The sequence below is a fragment of the Pseudophryne corroboree genome, chromosome 9 (assembly GCF_028390025.1).
Source record: "Pseudophryne corroboree isolate aPseCor3 chromosome 9, aPseCor3.hap2, whole genome shotgun sequence".
NCBI lineage: Eukaryota > Metazoa > Chordata > Amphibia > Anura > Myobatrachidae > Pseudophryne > Pseudophryne corroboree.
Window position 1 is genome coordinate 338,730,448 of NC_086452.1, and position 22,617 is coordinate 338,753,064.

The 22,617-nt window shown below is 46.2% G+C and overlaps 1 protein-coding gene across 10 annotated transcripts in view; it reads right to left on the reverse strand.

The window, feature by feature from the left end:
• Positions 1–22,617, reverse strand: part of IQSEC1 (IQ motif and Sec7 domain ArfGEF 1) — a 578,820-nt gene that overhangs the window by 195,012 nt on the left and 361,191 nt on the right. Inside the window, exon 1 of one of the 10 annotated variants that reach the window (XM_063940597.1) lies at positions 20,399–20,669. The exons of 8 other annotated variants lie outside the window; for them this stretch is intronic. In XM_063940597.1, coding sequence (XP_063796667.1) covers positions 20,399–20,463 — 65 coding nt within the window. In that variant the 5' untranslated portion in view covers positions 20,464–20,669. Of the gene's footprint in view, positions 1–20,398; positions 20,670–22,617 lie in introns of those variants that run through there. One more of the 10 variants, XM_063940598.1, reaches the window with a different exon arrangement.

A 22,617-nucleotide genomic window follows, 5' to 3' on the forward strand; every position in this document is an offset into this window, starting at 1 on the left:
CCCGGTGTTTGTGTCGGCCACTAGGGTCGCTAATCTTACTCACACAGTCAGCTACCTCATTGCGCCTCTTTTTTTCTTTGCGTCATGTGCTGTTTGGGGAGGGGTTTTTGGAAGGGACATCCTGCGTGACACTGCAGTGCCACTCCTAGATGGGCCCGGTGTTTGTGTCGGCCACTAGGGTCGCTAATCTTACTCACACAGCTACCTCATTGCGCCTCTTTTTTTCTTTGCGTCATGTGCTGTTTGGGGAGGGTTTTTTGGAAGGGCCATCCTGCGTGACACTGCAGTGCCACTCCTAGATGGGCCCGGTGTTTGTGTCGGCCACTAGGGTCGCTAATCTTACTCACACAGCTACCTCATTGCGCCTCTTTTTTTCTTTGCGTCATGTGCTGTTTGGGGAGGGTTTTTTGGAAGGGACATCCTGCGTGACACTGCAGTGCCACTCCTAGATGGGCCCGGTGTTTGTGTCGGCCACTAGGGTCGCTTATCTTACTCACACAGCGACCTCGGTGCAAATTTTAGGACTAAAAATAATATTGTGAGGTGTGAGGTATTCAGAATAGACTGAAAATGAGTGTAAATTATGGTTTTTGAGGTTAATAATACTTTGGGATCAAAATGACCCCCAAATTCTATGATTTAAGCTGTTTTTTAGTGTTTTTGGAAAAAAACACCCGAATCCAAAACACACCCGAATCCGACAAAAAAAATTCGGTGAGGTTTTGCCAAAACGCGTTCGAACCCAAAACACGGCCGCGGAACCGAACCCAAAACCAAAACACAAAACCCGAAAAATTTCAGGCGCTCATCTCTACCACAGATGCGGGGTGATATTACTGACATTCTTTGGAGACGTGATATATATTACATCATGGATTCTGGCAGTTATTTTAATTTGGACATTGTCACTGTATAGCTAATGCCAGGATTTTAATAGTGACTGTACCATTCTCCAGTTAATCTCTTTATTAATTTATTTGAGCAAGGAGGGTTTATGCATAAGTATGGAGCATAATACTGTAGGAAATATACATTTATGTAACTTTGATCGCATACCCACGCACTCATCTTGACTGCCAAACCAGCAATCTCCAAATCTTGAAAAACATTCCATGGGGTATGCGTAATTGGTCACAAACAAGCTGAATGAACAGGATAAAGACCAATGTAAACTATGCAGCACTTTGCCAGATATTAGATGAGTTTAAGAACCTGCACCCTTCCTACACCCTCCATCACCAACCCAAAAATTTAATATTTTACAAACAATGGCCCTCATTCCGAGTTGTTCGCTCGCAAGCTGCTTTTAGCAGCTTTGCACACGCTAAGCCGTTGCCCTCTGGGAGTGTATCTTAGCTTATCAAAATTGCGAACGAAAGATTAGCAAAATTGCGAATAGACACTTCTTAGCAGTTTCTGAGTAGCTCCACACTTACTCGGCATCTGCGATCAGTTCAGTGCTTGTCGTTCCTGGTTTGACGTCACAAACACACCCAGCGTTCGCCCAGACACTCCCCCGTTTCTCCAGCCACTCCCGCGTTTTTCCCAGAAACGGTAGCGTTTTTTCGCACACACCCATAAAGCGGCCAGTTTCTGCCCAGAAACACCCACTTCCTGTCAATCACATTACGATCACCAGAACAAAGAAAAAACCTCGTAATGCCGTGAGTAAAATACCTAACTGCATAGCAAATTTACTTGGCGCAGTCGCACTGCGGGCATTGCGCATGCGCATTAGCGACTAATCGCTCCGTTGCGAGAAAAAAATAACGAGCGAACAACTCGGAATGAGGGCCAATATTTACTAAACTAACTCTCCTTCCCCCCTTCCAATTAGTAGAAACGTGTGAGTTCTCTGCTGCACCAACAGTGCAGACTCTCTTGTCCAGGTGTTAACTCTCGGGAGGGCAGAAGGTTTAAACAGGGCTAACATAGTAACTGACTGGCAAAGTCAGCGCTGTTTCCATTTGAGCAGAATTAAAAATCCAATGAAACAGAAATATTTATATCCAACGTTAGATCATTGCTATTTTCTGTATTTTACTTTGGCATTGCCAGACTCAGAATTATAAATCTTAGATGTAACACAGACTAAACTAATTTAACAGAGAAAAGATCAAACAGTATGAACAATGCAACAGATCAAAACCATAGCACCCTCACGCTGTTCTCTGTAATATTCACCGCGGTGTTGGGTGACAGATGCAATACATTAATTAGTAGAATCTATACATATAGACGACAAACACGTAAGGGGAATGTAATCCGGCCTGACTGCAAAAGTGATTTGTTTTTATTGCCAATTTTGCTGCAGGATTTAAAGCCGATTTTTTTTCTAATAGGCAAAACCAACTTGATCTTCACAATTCTTGGATGGAAACAGTGCCGTTTCTTGCGGCGGATGAGCCGTGCAACTACACGGGGATCCTGCCGCGGCACTTTGTCCCTTTACTGGTCCGGGCTCCCCCTCCTCCCTCCGCTTCCCGAGTAGTACTCCGCTGGGGGGGGGGGGGGGGGCAGTTTCGAGGAATGATGTGATTGTACTAGGGAGGAGGAGGGGCAGCCTGGGGCACATCCCGCGTGCTGGACCCGACTGGCTAATTCACATTATATCCCTGACATTCTTGCTGGCAGCAGCAGCACTGGCGGGTTCAGCTTTTCCCTGCCGCCCCGCGCACCGCCAGAAGGACACAGAATGACATCCAGCACATGAAACCCCTGGCAACAAGCATGACACCCAGCACATGAAACCCCTGGCAACAAGAATGACACCAAGCGCATGCTACCCCTAGCAACGAGCAGCTAATTTTAAAGTAATTAGAAGCTTTACTTTGGGGCATAATTTATAACGGGCATTGCGGTGTATGGCACAATATGGTGCAGGGAGCATAATATGGTGAAAGGGGCATTACTGTGGGGCTTAATATGGTGACTTTTTTTTCCCCCTGTGGTGGCCGAGGTGTGTTGGTGCAGAGTCAAAAACTGGGGTGCAAGATAATCTTTTCAGGCGAGACCACGTCCATTTTAGTGAAACCACGCCCATTTTAGTGAGGTCACGCCCCCTCACCGGGAGCGCACGCGCCTTTGGCGCTCGCAAATTTGCGTTTCTTATATCTGGGGGGACGGGCCGCATTTTTTTTTATGTCGATGGGGTGGAGCACATTTTTAAATCATGCACTGGGAGCCAAATTGGCTACAAGCAGCCCTGGACGGAAAGATAATGAATCACCTAAATTTATTAGATAAATATGTCTAATATACGTCTGCATTGCTCACCTGCTATGAAGCAATGTAATCCACAGCTTTCCAGTATCCCCTCTAATAGGCCCTACACACTCGATCTCGTTCATTAATGAACGAGATACCGTTCATATCTTTGAGTGTGGAGGCACAAGCGATGAACGATGCGCGGCCCCGCACTCGTTCATCGCTGGTGCCCCGTCGCTTGTGCATGCAGGCCAATATGGACGATCTCATCCATATTTGCCTGCACTTCTATGGTGCCGGGTGACGGGGGGAGTGAAGAAACTTCACTCCCCCCCGTCACTGCCCCCCCCCCCCGCCGCCGGGTCGCCTGTCGGCCAAATCCGCCGTCGGGCAGCTCAGCGGCATATCGATCAATGTGTAGGACCCTTGACCCTACAGACCAGAAAATGTAAGGTGATGGTCCGCAACTTCTTTATAATCTGAATTTGGGGTGGGGCGGTTTAGCAGCTGCTATAGATTACTTAATCCCCCACTATGCTGACTTTTCACAGTTTCCACCAAAATACACTTAAAAGCTATTTAATGTGTGATACACCTGGATAATTGCCGACTGACTCATGGAAATGATCAATGCATATTTTTGTACACTATAGTAAATGTATCGCTGGTTGTAGAGAAGGCAGACAGTGAATGCATAGTTGTTAACATAGTTTGAATGGAGAATTCAGGCTGAGGTAGCAGCCAGCATAGACCCGGACACAGTTTATACAGTGTTCTAATTGTTGATACTGAAGTGACTCCATTAAGAAAACCAGACTATCTTCAACAACCGATGGGATGTTTGCAGACATTGTAATTCCTCCCCTCTGTGAGACCCCTGCATAGGAGGTCCAAATAGCGTTAACAAAGACTCACATTCTGAACTAGGGATGGCCATTGATGATTTGAAATCATTGATGGTCTATTACCAATGGTAACTACTTTTACCATCAATGGGGGAGAACCAGACTGTTTGCCACCACTGATTATAAGAAGCTACCAATTTTTTTTTCCCTTCAAGGTGTTGGGACACAGAGCCTAGCCCCACCCCCGACACCTGTAAAGCCACGCCCATGGACTCTGATTGGCCTGCAGCTCATTGCACAATAAAGCAGGGTTCACCATCGATGGGTGAAACCCTCAATGGTTACCTTGCAGATGGTTTCACACCATCGAGGTTATCCATCAATGGTACCATCGATGGAAAACAAACTGGTGGCCATACCTATTGTGATCTTCTTAGTTCACAGAGGGGGGCTTCGACAACCAAACAAGGCACATTGTAACAGAAGATTCAGTGCTGTAACTAGGCATTTTAGCGCTGTGTGAAAGAAACAGCTTTCGGCGCCCACCCCCATACTTAAAATAGGTCCAGTGTGACCCATAGGAGCGTGGCAAAAATCTAGGGCCGTGGTCACAAAAAAATACCAATTCATATTACACTGCATAGTAGTCTCCATTATTCAAATCAGGCAGCACAGTAGCGCCACTAACACACATTACACGCGGTAGACCCCGTCACACATTTACACATTAGTCCCCTTTTTACCCATTACGGCAGAAATAAGTATTTTTGGAATAATATCACTTACAAGTGCCTCCAGGAACAGGACTAGGCAATGGGTTGTAGTTATAGGATGCAGCAGCCAGTGGAGGGACTGAGGCAGTCGGAGGTTACAACAGCACTACAGCACAAGTGCACACCACAGAAGTGCACAACCCGCGATTCGCGGGTCTTTGAAGAGAAAGACAAATTCAGGAGGGTGCGGGGCTTATACATAAAAAAAATCAGAAATCCCCCGCGTGCAGGGCAGCGCTGCAGCGGCAGGAGGCAGTGAGAGAGAGCGGGCAGTGGGCGAGAGGGTGGTGCTGCCAGATGGTGCACCCACAGTGCAGTTGCAAGGCGCCACTGGTACACATGTAGTTACGGCCTTGGGAGAGACTACTAAAGCTTCCAAATGTGCATAGCAGTGGTGTTGCCTATAGTAATCAGTCATTTTCTAGTTATTATTTCTCCATTGCATGCTAAAAAATGCTAGACAGACTCTCATTGGTTGCCATGGGCAACATCTCCACTTCTCTGTTTTAGAAGCCTTAGTAAATTTACCCCTACAGCTCAAATCACTAAAGGCATTAGGAGGCCTACTGTATCTGATCAGGTTTATTAAGCACCCGTACATTACGGCCTGAAAACTGTTGATGCGGCAGGGTAATAGGTAAATATGCATTATGCACCAATGAAAAGTAATGATCATTAGGCACCATCTAAACAAAAATAATTACAAGGCATTATCAGTATATCAATGTCAGTGGGTATAGGTTTATGAGTGATGTATTTTCACAGCAAGGCTTTTGTCATTTATACTGAACTCCAGACTGAGACTAAATAAGTAATAGGATTTAATGTAATTGAAAGAGCTTAATATTTTATTTATTCTTCTATTTCTAAATGTCAGCAGCAGGAGGGTCAGACGCCTGTTATTTGTTTGCTTTATTTCATGGAAATTCATTATTTATTGTTGACATGTTACTTAGCTGTTATTGCATACCCAATCCAATCATAAAGACTTCCAAACATAAGCTGTCATGTCTATCCAATAGGGGCCATTTCACCATCACACCTATTCATATAATGGGAACTAACACATCAGTGACGGGAGCCTATTTAAGTCAAAGATGGTTCTAATGTAGCCGCCATCGCGTTTCACGGGACTGCTGCCTGCTTCTTCAGTTTGTACCTATTTTTTTTTTTCTGACAATCCTACTGCTGTTAAGAAATCCCCAGCACAGGACAAGCTGGACACTGGCACTCTACAAGGATAAAAAGCATGTTTACTCTGATTCCAGCAATACGATCGACAGAAAGAAATAGGCAGAGACCGTCTGAAGAAGCGTGCAGAAGTCCTGTAAAATGCATAGTAAATTTTATGCAATATCTCACATGCTGTACCAGATGACCAAGACACAAATGTAATGATGCCAAACTACGAATCTTCAATAAACTATTTATTTCGATAAAGTGGTATGTACTATTCAATTGGGAGAACCTGCCCTAAAAAGGGAACTTTAACCATACTTTCCGACTTTTTCATTCTCCTCTCCGGGAGAAGCCCGGAGAGGAGACGCAACATGTCACTTTGGGGGGCAGGGCCTAACTGACAAATCATTAGGCCCAGAGGCGGATTGGCCATAGGGTCCACAGGGAAGATACCCGGTGGGTCGACGCACCCGTGGGGCCTGTTTTGTTTGACCACATGTGGTCCTTTTTATAGACATAATGAATAGGATGCAAAATAATTCGCATATATGAAAATTACTTTGCCACTTATCCTGTGATTGCAGATGATCTAGTGTATGCTCCGTCTGCCTGCTTGGCTGACATATAAGATTGAGTGAATAGTGATTGGAATACGGTTGGTGTAATAAGCAAGAAAATATATCTTTCTAAAGAATGATATAGTTTCCTAAATTCTGAAGGTGTATCATATAATGTGCTCATAATATTTAATTTTATTACTTTTTAACTTCCCCCTTGGTGCTGGACATGCCCACTATCTGGAAAATCTTGGGGGGAGGGTGCTGCTGAAATGGCCCATGGCTAGACCTTACACCTCTGGTGCTGCCCATGTGGGGCCACTAGTACAAATTTTTCCAGGGCCGCTTTTTGTTCCCAATCCGCTCCTGATTAGGCCCCACCCCCAGCACTAGGAAACGCCCACGATTCGCGGATCTACAGCAAAGGGTAGAGCTTAAGGCCCGCCCTAACTCAGGAAAACAACCACGATTCGTGGGTCCGCAGTGAGGGGCGCGGCTAAGGGGTTAATTTCAGCAATTTAGCTCTGCCCCCTTCTCGCAGCCCCACGATTGCCGGTGATTTTTACATCATCCTGCCCACTTCACTGGGAAGCGGGCAGGATGCAGGAGAGTCGCCTACCCTTCCGGGGCTGCAGGGGACTGCTCCAAATATCGGGAGCCTCCCGCAGCTTCCACGAGGGTAGACAGATATGTATATAACATAAAAACAGACACAACACAATGGGCCTGATTCAGATGTGAACGGATCTTGCATTGCTGCCACTTACTTTCAAGCAGCAGCGATGCACTAGTATGGTAATGCAGTAGGAGGCGTCTGCTATAAGTAGACGCTCCTTGCTTTCATTAGTGATCCCATCACCTGCAACACCATTGGTTGGCTGCATGACCCACAGGGTCGCACAAGCCAGCTGACGCAGTTCCTACAAAGATGTCAGGAAATCTCCATCTTCTGACGCAGATTATGGCTTCAGCACTCCCCCAAAAAGACGGCGACACGCCACCGTTTTGGGAAATGGAGGGCATCACTGCCCCCTCCCCGTCCTCTAACGGCTGCAGAATTTAGTGAAGTCTGCAGCTGTAGTGTGTCTAACGACACAAGACCCACACTGCAAATGCGCATTATAGGTCTGGCACGTGCACTAGGTACTGAACAACGGTACTTTGCGCTATGCAGCTCATATACTTCAAGATCTGAATTAGGCCCAATGTGATGTGTTTCGCTACAGCAGCAGCAGCACATGGAGTAATAAAAATAAGTCCTGAGTTAGTGGATAATTTGACACTTGGCACATACGGAACGTCTCAGTAGCTTTGCAATTTAAAAATGTTTGTTGTAGTAATCCAATACAATTAGGAAGTCTCCTTACTCCATATAAGCAGGCTTGATCCAGAAACATGCCATGCCAATACTAGGACTTGTCACACTATCAGTGGTTCTCTGGTGCTTATCTTTTAGTTTGCTTGAATTGATTGTCAGTTTGCTTTAAACTTCTCCATGTCCTTATTTATTGTAGGTGTCTTGGTTATTACTGCACACAGGTAACCATGATGTAGTGTCAATATTTCACTGTGTATACACAATGGAATCACAAACCTGCGATCCATCTGACTGCACCCATTTCCCTCTGATAAAACTCTTTACAGACGGCCCACTGCCTGCACTACTGTATCTTACACTTCATTATTATCGTTTGCTGGAGTGAAAACTTCTCCCTCTGGTGGTCCCCGCCAGAACCCACAGCGCATCAGCTTGGTGCTGATGGCTGTGTCTCTTCTCCCACCAGGCTACAATGGGCATGTGCGAGATCTTGCTACTATCGCGAGATCTCACATGTATCCCAAAGCCGGCAGTTGCCGTAGCCAGGGACAGAGCTGTCCCTCCCGTGGTGAATGGGCAACGACAGCTGCCAAAATCGATAGCTGCAGGGGGATGTAGTTATGTAACCTTACCGCCAGTCACAACATCTCCCCCTGCATCCCACCCACTGAGAATCCAGACAGTCGGCATGCCACAGGTTCTATTCCCATACAGTGGGAATAGAACCTGTGGCAACCGCAGGTCGCCACCGAGCCCAAAGCTCGCCCCCCCTCCCCGGCATTCCGATGCTGGGATACCGGTGGAGGTATGCTGACCAGCGGTCTCCAGACCACCGGTCACGCATAACCAACCCTGCACGTGTTGGGAACGGTCAGTGCCACTGAACATCCATTCACAGCTTCGCACATCTTATAGACGACAGTGACAGCTAAAGACGGGCGTGCATAGTGCCCCCGTCGTTTGCCAGTATTACACTACTTTCTTACATGAGGGAGAAGCGTTATCAGTGCACAGAACGTGAGCTGATACCACTTCTCCCTTTACCGATTCTTATTACATCTACCCTATAATGTAGGGGCTTCTGGTGCATCTTCTTGCCCAGTTTGTGACACTTTTACATGAGTCGCAGCACTTTTATTGAATAAAAATTATTTCTATTTTTTTCCTAAGACCTAGCTCCTCATAATAAACAAATAAAATGCATGAATAGGTAAAAAATGTTTCTCAATCTATTGTAGTCAGAAGTTAAAACAGAACATACATATAACAAAAAAAACACAAAGAAAATAAGAATTTACTCACCGGTAATTCTATTTCTCGTAGTCCGTAGTGGATGCTGGGAACTCCGTAAGGACCATGGGGAATAGCGGGCTCCGAAGGAGGCTGGGCACTCTAGAAAGATTTATGACTACCTGGTGTGCACTGGCTCCTCCCACTATGACCCTCCTCCAAGCCTCAGTTAGGACACTGTGCCCGGACGAGCAGACATAATAAGGAAGGATTTAGAATCCCGGGTAAGACTCTTACCAGCCACACCAATCACACCGTACAACTCGTGATACTATATCCAGTTTGACAGTATGAAAACAACTGAGCCTCTCAACAGATGGCTCAACAATAACCCTTTAGTTAACAATAACTATTTACAAGTATTGCAGACAATCCGCACTTGGGATGGGCGCCCAGCATCCACTACGGACTACGAGAAATAGAATTACCGGTGAGTAAATTCTTATTTTCTCTAACGTCCTAGTGGATGCTGGGAACTCCGTAAGGACCATGGGGATTATACCAAAGCTCCCAAACGGGCGGGAGAGTGCGGATGACTCTGTAGCACCGAATGAGAGAACTCCAGGTCCTCCTCAGCCAGGGTATCAAATTTGTAGAATTTTGCAAACGTGTTTGCCCCTGACCAAGTAGCTGCTCGGCAAAGTTGTAAAGCCGAGACCCCTCGGGCAGCCGCCCAAGATGAGCCCACCTTCCTTGTGGAATGGGCATTTACAGATTTTGGCTGTGGTATGCCTGCCACAGAATGTGCAAGCTGAATTGTACTACAAATCCAGCGAGCAATAGACTGCTTAGAAGCAGGAGCACCCAGCTTGTTGGGTGCATACAGGATAAACAGCGAGTCAGAGTTTCTGACTCCAGCCGTCCTGGAAACATATATTTTCAGGGCCCTGACAACGTCTAGCAACTTGGAGTCCTCCAATTCACTAGTAGCCGCCGGCACCACAATAGGCTGGTTCAGGTGAAACGCTGACACCACCTTAGGAAGAAATTGGGGACGAGTCCTCACTTCTGCCCTATCCATATGGAAAATCAGATAAGGGCTTTTACATGATAAAGCCGCCAATTCTGACACTCGCCTGGCTGAAGCCAAGGCCAATAACATGACCACTTTCCACGTGAGATATTTTAGATCCACGTTTTTTAGTGGCTCAAACCAATGTGATTTTACGAAAACTCAACACCACGTTGAGATCCCAAGGTGCCACAGGGGGCACAAACGGGGGCTGAATATGCAGCACTCCTTTCACAATGCCTGAACTTCAGGTACTGAAGCTAATTCTTTTTGAAAGAAAATCGACAGAGCCGAGATCTGTACTTTAATGGAGCCTAGACTTAGGCCCATATTCACTCCTGGTTGCAGGAAATGTAGAAATCGACCTAGTGGAAATTCCTCTGTTGGGGCCTTTTTGGCCTCGCACCATGCAACATATTCCCGCCACATGCGGTGATAATGCTTTGCCGTAACATCTTTCCTGGCTTTAATAAGCGCAGGAATGACTTCTTTCGGAATACCCTTTTCCTTCAGGATCCGGCGCTCAATCGCCATGCCGTCAAACGCAGCCGCGGTAAGTCTTGGAACAGACAGGGCCCCTGCTGAAGCAGGTCCTGTCTGAGCGGCTGAGGCCATGGGTCCTCCGATATCATTTCCTGAAGTTCCGGGTACCAAGCCCTTCTTGGCCAATCCGGAACCACGAGTATCGTTCTTACTCCTCGCCATCTTATTATTCTCAGTACCTTTGGTATGAGAGGCAGAGTAGGGAACACATAAACTGACTGGTACACCCACGGTGTCACTAGAGCGTCCACAGCTATCGCCTGAGGGTCCCTTGACCTGGCGCAATATCTCTTTAGCTTTTTGTTGAGGCGGGACGCCATCATGTCCACCTGTGGCCTTTCCCAACGGTTTACCAACAGCAGGAAGACTTCTGGATGAAGTCCCCACTCTCCCGGGTGTAGGTCGTGTCTGCTGAGGAAGTCTGCTTCCCAGTTGTCCACTCCCGGAATGAACACTGCTGACAGTGCTAGTACGTGATTTTCCGCCCATCGGAGAATCCTTGTGGCTTCTGCCATTGCCATCCTGCTTCTTGTGCCGCCCTGTCGGGTCACATGGGCGACTGCCGTGATGTTGTCTGACTGTATCAGTACCGGCTGGTTTTGAAGCAGGGGTCTTGCCTGACTTAGGGCATTGTAAATGGCCCTCAGTTCCAGAATTTATATGTAGGGAAGTCTCCTGACTTGACCATAGGCCCTGGAAGTTTCTTCCCTGTGTGACTGCTCCCCAGCCTTGAAGGCTGGCATCCGTGGTCACCAGGACCCAGTCCTGTATGCCGAAACTGCGGCCCTCTAGAAGATGAGCACCCTGCATTCACCACAGTAGAGACACCCTGGTCCTTGGAGACAGGGTTATCATTTGATGCATTTGAAGATGCGATCCCGACCACTTATCTAAGAGGTCTCACGGGAAGGTCCTCGCATGGAACCTGCCGAATGGAATTGCTTCGTATGAAGCCACCATTTTTCCCAGGACTCGTGTGCAACGATGCACCGATACCCTTTTTGGTTTTAGGAGGTCTCTGACTAGAGATGACAGCTCCTTGGCTTTCTCCTGCGGGAGAAACACTTTTTCTGTTCTGTGTCCAAAATCATCCCCAGGAACAGTAAGCGAGTGGAAGGAACCAGCTGTGACTTTGGAATGTTCAGAATCCAGCCATGCTGTTGTAGCACCTCTTGAGATAGTGCTACTCCGACCAGTAACTGCTCCCTGGACCTTGCCTTTATAAGGAGATCATCCAAGTATGGGATAAATAAAAACTCCCTTTTTTTTGAAGGAGTATCATCATTTCTGCCATTACCTTGGTAAACACCCTCGGTGCCGTGGACAGTCCAAACGGTAGTGTCTGGAATTGGTAATGGCAATCCTGTACCACAATCTGAGGTACTCCTGGTGAGGAAGGTAAATAGGGACATGCAGGTAAGCATCCTTGATGTCCAGGGATACCATGTAATCCCCCTCGTCCAGGCTTGCAATAACCGCCCTGAGCGATTCCATCTTGAACTTTGTTATGTAAGTGTTCAAGGATTTCCATTTTAAAATGAGTCTCACCGAACCGGCTGGTTTCGGTACCACAAACAGTGTGGAATAGTAACCCCGTCCTTGTTGAAGTAGGGGCACCTTGACTATCACCTGCTGGGAATACAGCTTGTGAATTGCCTCTAGCACAGCCTCCCTGCCTGAGGGAGTTGTCGGCAAGGCAGATTTGAGTAAACGGCGGGGGGGAGACGCCTCGACTTCCAGCTTGTACCCCTGAGATACTACTTGAAGGATCCAGGGATCCACCTGTGAGCGAGCTCACTGATCGCTGAAATTTTTGAGGCGGCCCTCCACCGTACCTGGCTACGCCTGTGGAGCCCCCGCGTCATGCGGTGGACTCAGAGGAAGCAGGGGAAGAATTTTGATTCTGGGGACTGGCTGCTGGTGCAGCATTTTCCCTCTTCCCTCGTTTGACCCGCCTGCTTTTTTGAAGCCGAAAGGACTGTACCTTATAATACAGTGCGTTTCTTAGGCTGTGAGGAAACCTGAGGTAAAATATTTTCATCCCAGCTGTTGCTGTGGATACGAGGTCCCAGAGACCATCCCCAACCAATTCCTCACCCTTATAAGGCTCTATGTGCCTTTTAAAGTCAGCATCACCTGTCCAGTGTCGGGTCTCCAATACCCTCCTGACAGAATGGACATTGCAATAATTCAGGATGCCAGCCGGCAAAATATTCCTCTGTGCATCCCTCATATATAAGACGACGTCTTATGTTCGCAAAATAGTATCCCTGTTTGAAAGGGGTACAGACCACGCTGCAGCAGTCTGCAGGTCTCAGTCTAGTACCTGAGTGTGTAATTACAGACTTCAGGATAGCCTCCTGCTATTTATCAGCAGGTACCTTCAAAGTGGCCGTATCCTAAGACGGCAGTGCCACCTTGACAAAACGTGTGAGCGCCTTATCCACCCTAGGGGATATCTCCCAGCGTAACTTATCCTCTGGCGGGAAAGGGTACGCCATCAGTAACTTGTTAGAAATTACCAGTTTCTTTTCGGGGAAACCCACGCTTTTTCACACTTCATTCACTCATTTGATGGGGGAACAAAACACTGCCTGCTTTTTCTCCCCACACATAAAACCCTTTGTTTTTAGTGGTACTTGGGTTAATGTCAGAAATGTGTAACACATTTTATATTGCCGGGATCATGTAACGGATGTTCCTAGTGCACAGGTTCTCAAACTCGGTCCTCAGGACCCCACACGGTGCATGTTTTGCAGGTCTCCTCACAGAATCAAAAGTGAAATAATTAGCTCCACCTGTGGACCTTTTAAAATGTGTCTGTGAGTAATTAATACACCTGTGCACCTGCTGGGTTACCTGCAAAACATGCACTGTGTGGGGTCCTGAGGACCGAGTTTGAGAACCCCTGTCCTAGTGGATTGTGTATATGTCTCAACCTCGTCGACACTGGAGTCAGACTCCGTGTCGACATCTGTGTCTGCCATCTGAGGGAGCGTTGATGGCCTTTGAGACGTCTGGGCAGGCGCGGGCTGAGAAGCCGGCTGTCCCATAGCTGTTACGTCATCCAGCCTTTTATGTAAGGAGTTGACACTGTCGGTTAATACCTTCCACCTATCCATCCACTCTGGTGTCGGCCCACAGGGGCGACATCTCATTTATCGGCAACTGCTCCGCCTCCACATAAGTCTCCTCATCAAACATGTCGACACAGCCGTACCGACACACTGCACACACACAAGGAATGCTCCAATGAGGACAGGACCCACAAAAGCCCTTTGGGGGGACAGAGTGAGAGTATGCCAGCACACACCAGAGCGCTATATAATGCAGGGACTAACTGAGTTATGTCCCCTATAGCTGCTTTTATATAATTTATACTGCGCCTAAATTTAGTGCCCCCCCTCTCTGTTTTAACCCTGTTCTGTGGTGTAGACTGCAGGGGAGAGCCAGGGAGCTTCCCTCCAACGGAGCTGTGAGGGAAAAATGGCGCCAGTGTGCTGAGGAGATAGGCTCCGCCCCTTTTTCGCTGACTTTTCTCCCGCATTTTTATGGAATCTGGCAGGGGTTAATATACATCCATATAGCCCTGGGGGTTATATGTGATGTATTTTTGCCAGCCAAGGTGTTTATATTGCTGCTCAGGGCGCCCCCCCCCCCAGCGCCCTGCACCCATCAGTGACCGGAGTGTGTGGTGTGCATGAGGAGCAATGGCGCACAGCTGCAGTGCTGTGCGCTACCTTGGTGAAGACTGATGTCTTCTGCCGACGTTTTTCCGGACCTCTTCTTGCTTCTGGCTCTGTAAGGGGGACGGCGGCGCGGCTCCGGGACCGAACACCAAGGACTGGGCCTGCGGTCGATCCCTCTGGAGCTAATGGTGTCCAGTAGCCTAAGAAGCCCAATCCGGCTGCAAGCAGGCGAGTTCGCTTCTTCTCCCCTTAGTCCCTCGCTGCAGTGAGCCTGTTGCCAGCAGGTCTCACTGAAAATAAAAAACCTAAATCTATACTTTCTTTCTAAGGGCTCAGGAGAGCCCCTAGTGTGCATCCAACCTCGGCCGGGCACAATATCTAACTGAGGCTTGGAGGAGGGTCATAGTGGGAGGAGCCAGTGCACACCAGGTAGTCATAAATCTTTCTAGAGTGCCCAGCCTCCTTCGGAGCCCGCTATTCCCCATGGTCCTTACGGAGTTCCCAGCATCCACTAGGACGTTAGAGAAATATAAATACAAAAATAAATAAATAAAACCGGAGTAGTCATAGCCCAAATAGGGTAGGAGGCAATCTGCACATTCCAATACACAGATTTAGTGGCACTTCAACTGCACAGCTATCACAATTAGCAGCTGCATTCAGAGGGGAGTCCTACTGTACCTCATGTCAAACAATGTTCACATGGGAAGCAGATAATGAAGCGTAGCTATATATAAGACTTAAACGCCTGACCCCACGAATCCCTTATAGAGTCCACATGAAAAAAAAAACAAAAAAACAAGTGCAGCATTACTGTGTTTGCTTATAAATAGCTTCCAATTACTTGATTATAGCAGAGGAACAATCAGTAATCTATAAGGGGTTATACTGCATAGCACAATCAGAGTAATCTATAAGGGGTTATACTGTATAGCACAATCAGTAATCTATAAGGGGTTATACTGCATAGCACAATCAGTAATCTATAAGGGGTTATACTGTATAGCACAATCAGTAATCTATAAAGGGTAATACTGTATAGGACAATCAGTAATCTATAAGGGTTATACTGTATAGCACAATCAGTAATCTATAAGGGGTTATACTGTATAGCACAAACAGTAGTCTATAAGGGGTTATACTGTATAGCACAATCATTAATCTATAAGGTGTTATACTGTATAGCACAGTCAGTAATCTATAAGGGTTATACTGCAAAGCACAATCAGTAATCTATAAGGGTTATACTGTATAGCACAATCAGTAATCTATAAAGGGTTATACTGTATAGCACAATCAGTAATCTATAAGGGTTATACTGTATAGCACAATCAGTAATCTATAAGGGGTTATACTGTATAGCACAGTCAGTAATCTATAAGGGTTATACTGTATAGCACAATCAATAATCTATAAGGGGTTATACTGTATAGGACAATCAGTAATCTATAAGGGGTTATACTGTATAGCACAATCAATAATCTTTAAGGGGTTATACTGCATAGCACAATCAGTAATCTATAAGGGGTTATACTGTATAGGACAATCAGTAATCTAGAAGGGGTTATACTGTATAGCACAATCAGTAATCTATAAGGGGTTATACTGTATAGGACAATCAGTAATCTTTAAGGGGTTGTACTGTATAGCACAATTAGTAATCTATAAGGGGTTATACTGTATAGCCCCACTTGCTCTACTTTCACTTATATATAAGCACACAGTGAACACAATCACACATTCTGACATACAAAGTGGCAGAGAGGTGTATACTGTATGTGCCCAGCCTACTCACACCACAGAGACTGGCAGCTCTGCAAGCCTAATATTTATTTGTGCAGAGGTGGAGTTGGAGGAGCAGCGTTGCAGGGCGTCCCCCGTCCCTAAGGACACCACCTTATCCCAGTGTATAAACTGCTGGAATTTCTACGGTTGGCCTGCATGATGTAAACACTGGTTTTCAATAACAGCCGTTGTGCATGCAGGGCCTCAGAATGCCGATGTGCCACTGGGAAAACAATGTGATTAAAGGATTGAAAGTGACAGGCCAGACATGAATGTTGCTCAGCCCCTTTCTCCATCACTCCCGACTTGTCTAATCACGGTCAATCAAACAGTTAAATAAGATGACAGTAATTTGGGAATGTAGACTTAATACGTTTGGTGGGCTACGGAGACACAGGGAGGCGGTACTTAAACATGAATCTGATTATCATTGGCTGCACCACAGCAAAGCATGTAAAGTGACAATAATCAGCCATACAAATGTATGCACATAGTGGGAGAGTGGCCACTTATGTAGGACATTGGACAGAGACATTTTCCAACACTTAATAAGTCACTAAATAGTACATAACTTTTTCCAACCCAACACTGCAGCACTGTATATAATTAGCAACAAGTACGTTTCTTGCCTGAGAGTTCCAGGGGACAGAGCTCCAATGCTTCTTAGAGTGGAGTCCAATTAAGTACTTTTCTCTCTCTGGAGAATACTGATTACATGATACAAATAGATTTATTGTAAAAGGTCCAGAGAAAACAGCATTTCCACAGCAACTGTAGTCCATCCACTGCCACTCGTCCTTCTCTCACAGCCCTTTAATAGGTCTTCAGGAAGTTGAGCTCAAGCAAAGAATTAGCTTTGCTGTCAAGATCTCCTGGCAGTGAGTAATCCCCAAGTTTTAGGACATGTTTAGAGAGACTGAGATCATTACACAAGGAAAAAAGACCTACTAAAAAAAGTTGTCTTTGGAAAATGTTAGCTAGTTGTAAGGTAGAGGCATCATCCTGCAATAACAGTACAGTAGGAAGGTTGTCATATTTTGAAATAAACTATACTGAGTAGTGAGAGATGGCCCATTCAGAAATGTCAGCCATATTTTTAGTTTAGACAAGGAGAAGGCAATATAATTCATGTTTGTGAGCATGAGGTGTTTACTGTTGGAAACTAGAGGTACGTCTTTCCAAAACAACTGAGCTATCTATCTCACATGTTGGTCAACTCAGTGAAAGAACAGCCTATAAGTGGGCTTTATATGTGAGCGGTGCCAGTCCGCAGACTATGAGTGGTGTATTAAGACTGGGAATTCATTGGTCATGTGCAGGCCACCTTGCATGCTCACAATATTGCCTCCAGAGGGGATATACAAGTCCCATTAGGCCCTAATGGCAACTGGAAATGGTACACCGATAGCTTAGTCATCGTAGGGAGAAAGTATAATACTACTTTCTATAAAACCATAAGGATGCGCAAGAAAATATTTGCCAGACCTATGTGTGTTGTGTTTGTATGTTCTCCATGCAATTCTGAGATTTTCCTCCTGGTGTTTTGGTATCCTACCACATTCCACACATAATGGTAAGTATATTGGCTTCTGTTGGAATTAACCCTAGTGTTCATGTGAGTGTTGTAAGGGATATAAAATGTTAGATACTTTGTTGGCAAACAACAAACTTAAAAAAAAAAAAAAAAGGATTCAACACTTGCCTGGCTTGGTCACGTGATGTGACCGGAGTCAGGACTATGTAACCTGGCCAGGTCGTATCACATGCCCCCCGCTGTCCTATGCACCCACCGTCCTCTGCCCTCTCTGTGTGCCCTGGACTGGCAGTGATGGTCCGGGCACACAAAATAATGCTGCTGTGCAGCCAGCATTCTGGAGCGCATGTGCCGGGTAACCACTGTGCCTCTCCCAGCACAATCTAGCTGCAGCAGGATGGATTGATCATCAGTCCCCCCTGGACACGCTCCACTGTGCTCTGTATAGGGAAGGTGTGGGGGGGGGGGGAGGGGGGAGTATATGCCCATGAGGCGGTGAGGGGTAACCCCCAAGAGGAAAACAATAACCAGTGGGGGTAGGGGGGAGATAAAGATATATAATCCAATTATGTTGAAGGGGGCAGTGGGTAAAATATTAATAAAAAACAACCCTGGCCCAGAGTATTGGGGGGTGCAGAAAAAAAAGTGTTTTTTTTTAAAGGGGGTGGAATGGGGTGGGGTGGGGTGGGGGCTATAAAACATGTTTCTGTTTTTACTAGTAAGAGGGAGACCACTGGGGGGGGCTATTGCCACTGGTGGATTGGGAAGTTATTTTATAATAGGAGACTAGGGACACGGGCAGGATGCAAAGCACCTCCTACATATATAGATTTTTTTTCAAGAAAATATTTTATTACAAATACTGTTTAAACTTTATTAAGTAGTAAAGAAAAAACATTTTCTGAGCAGTTTTATGGGGGAAAAGCAGTCAGTTAGGTTGTTAAGATGTACTATGTACTAGTTATTTAGTGCAGAGGATCCATCTGGCGGCCATAGCCCAGAAGCTGCTTACCAAAGCACTTCTTGTGTCCCCCAGTCCTCAATAAACTCTGTATGGTATTGGTATGTAAAGCTGGTGGGCGGGATCCCGGACGTCAGTATACCGACAGCGGGATCCCGACCACTAGTATGCCGGCAACGGGGCGAGCGCTAGCAAGCCTCTTGCGGGCTCGCTGTGCTGTGGGCACGGTAGCACGCTGCGCTCACCCCAGCATTTATTCTCCCTCTATGGGTGTCGTGGACACCCAAAGAGGAAGGAAATCCTGTGGCACTGGGATTCCGGCGTCGGTATTGTGACGTCCAGGATCCCGACTAGTGGTATGGTGACCGATTCCCCTCTGTATAAAGAGTAATGGTTAATAGAAAGGTTAGTCACTGTAATGTATCAGCTTCGTCAGATACCCACAATAATGCTAAACGTTTGCTAAAACTGCCGTTAAAAAACATTTCTGCAGCTGTTCAGAAGAAATGAGAACTCAGCGTCAGCATCACATATACTGTAGAGGTGTACAATGAAATCAGGCACTGCAGTAGAAAACAATGGTCAATACAATATGAATGAGAACACTACAACTGACAGATCACCATGTTTATACAGGGGACAATTGCTGGAAATATTATCCACTTGACAAAACTGATTGAGGGATCAGCCAAGCTAAGTGACTATTACACCTTCAGAAAATAATCTGCCATGTTGTAATCAGGAATAACTGTTATTGTATAACATATTTCGCAGTATATAATGACAAAATACACACAGCAACATAACATATAGCAGTGACGTTCAATGACACCGCAAACTACTAGCTGACTATACTTTAGGTTCTTTCCTACAACATTCCCAAACTTAAATTAATTCCTGGATAATTCCTCATAGGCACAAGTGTTCACACTATTATAAAACAATTCCCATTTTCCTTCACAATAAATAGATGTCATATTTTGCATATGATCTTAAATACAATGAGAAGTGAATGTTTGCATTACATTTACATGCAATGTCACTGAATCCTCACTAAAGAGGGGATGCAGTCAGATTGCGGGCAGTCAGGATCCCCGCTGTCACCTAAAGAGTGCCATACAGGCAGACTAATAATCTTTAGGCTGTTTCGGGACACAACCAATAGTGTTATTAATGGTGTTATACATTCTAATGCTTAGAGAGCTAAGTGTATCCTTATACACAGTGCATTGTGTCATACAATAGACAGCGTAATGATATAAAATGTTTATTCCAATGCTTACAGTGACATGCTTGTTTGTTATGGCATGTTATGTGCAACAGATTACATTCTCTGGTATTATATTACGTGTATTCCATACTTTGGATTTGTACAGATAAATAAAACAGACTTTATTACAGCAAGATGACGTAGTGTTCTGTGGTAATGTATACAGAAGCGAGTGTTTGGTGATATAATGTATATGTTATATTTTGTGACAATTTGCAAATAGTGCTATAGATTATACAAAGCTGCCTTGTATTGAGATCTTTTGTAAGTACTACTGTGATATTTTGTACCTTAGGTTTGTGTGTGTGTGTATATATATATATATATATATATATATATATATAAACAGGCGAGACAGGGATCTCTTGCTGTGTGGTGTGCAGTTTTGTATGCACGAGTTTGCATCTATGTATATAAGTAAATATACTATATTACCAGCTGTCCAGTTCAAGCTCCAGGAGAGACTGGGTCCTCTCGGAATTGCACTGCAGACACCACATGGCTTGTAGCAGGGACAGTACAAGGTGACAGTGTCACATCACCCCGGCTGGGACCCCAACATCCTGTATCCCCCTGTCCCTCCTCTTACTGCTGCTACAGTGATCCGGAAGAATCAGCTGAGAGGTCCACCCTTCCAGGCCAGGGGAGGATGGGGGGATGGCTGGAAAGCTGGCATAGGGGGGAGAGAGGGAGGAGAGACAAAGGAATAAACTGCTCTCATTTGCTGCCTATAGCTTGTGCCTGTGTTTTCCTAGGGAAGGGACAGGAAACTGCTGCACAGACAGAGCTGTACTGGGAGAGTAAAAGGAACAGAGCTGTGTACACTGGGAGGGGAGTCATGAATGAAGTTCTGAGAAGCTATTTACAGGAACTTCGTTCCCTTAATTATAGCAGACCTTCATGGAAAATCCAAATGAATTCAGTTTCAGAACTATGCCTAGTTCCAGTAGGAAAAACCTCTGCAGAACTCTATAAAAGAACAACTTAGTCATCTGTAAATCTGTAAATTATTACTGAAAACTTCAAAAATAAGGAAACTATGAGGTTGTCACAAGAGTAGCAGAGAGTACATTGATACCCCTTTCACATCGCACTAATAACCCGGTATCGACACGGCATATTGCCGTGTCGAAACGGGTCAGTGTGCGATGTGAAAGGTCCTTTGCAGAATTAGCGGGTCGCCTGACCCGGTAATTCAACCCGGTAAAAAAGAAGGGTTATTACCAGGTTGAATACCAGGTCAGGCGCAGTGTGAATGGGAGCCGTTCCGATGCGACACGGCTCCCATTCACAGTATAGGCAGAGGCGGCGCAGGAGATGAGCTCATCTCCCGGCGCCGCCTCCACCCCCGCCCCTGCTGCTGCTGCGCCCCCCGCTGCTATGGCAACCGACCCGGTATATTGCCGGGTCGGAAAGCCAGCAGAGGAGCGCAAATGCCGGATCCCACCCGGTAAGGACACATTTCTCTTACCGGGTAGGATCCGGCATTTGCTATCTGAATGCAGCATTAGTTAAAAAAATATATTAACACTTTAGTGTATGCTTATGGAGAAATGATATAGTGGGCTATCAGAGGAATTAATACTGGGAGCCAGGAGATATGTATACTGGAGGAGTGTAGCATGTTGTACAGAGAACAGTGCATTCTAAACACCCGGAGGACACGGAGGGAAATGTAACGGGATCCGGTTTCGCAAACACTACGATAATCAGTGATTTTTTTTATTCATTTTTAAAATACCAATATTACTGAAGGCAAAGATTTTGTCTTTCATAAAATTGTCATTTAAAAAAAAAATTGCGACAGATCTGCAATTTTGCAAACCCGATTTCTCTAGCATCCATAAGGGATATTGGGGGAAACTAGTACGATGGGCTATAGACTAGGTCCAAAGGAGCCAGTGCACTTTAAATTTCTTCAACTGGGTGTGCTGGCTCCTCCCCTCTATGCCCCCTCCCACAGGCAGTTTAGAAAAAAGTGCCCTCAGGAGAGGATGCACATCTCCGGCACCTCCAGAGAGTTTTCTTCAATTTCAAATAAAACTTTTTTTTTTTCAGTATGCTGTCAGGGCAACAGCATACCTGCACCGTGGGAGGGGGGCGCGTCACCGGCCTTGCAAGGTGCAGAGCCGCTTCCCCGCTGCAGGACCACCGTCCTGAGGGGCTGTTTTGTTCAGCGGGGCACTGCGCCTTGGCTGTCACAGCCGCAGCACGCCGCACACCCCTAACGCTGCCTGAAGGTGCCATCGGTGGCGAGTACAAAGGGGGGTCCCCGGTTCAAAGTGCGGCTGACCACGGGCGCGGCGTACGGGACCCTCCCTGGGGGGTCCCGCTTGTATCCCCAGTGCATACACTGGCACAAAACTGCTTAACTAAGCACTTGTGTGAGGTTTTAAGCTTATTTGGCGGCTTTGCCTGTATAAATAAGATATACAGCTGCGGAACCATTGGAGGGGGCGGAGCTTCCTCAGAGCGGGACCAGCTGCGTTTTGGTGCCTTCCTCTGCTTACAACAGCCATCTACAGCACACACTCAGCGCTTCGTGCCTCACAGACACGCTGGAAGCTGGTACAGGGTGTAGTTAAGGGCGAGCAGCGGACACCGGCTCCCTGGACAGTATGGTTTGTTTTTAACTTTTTTTTTTTTTACACTGT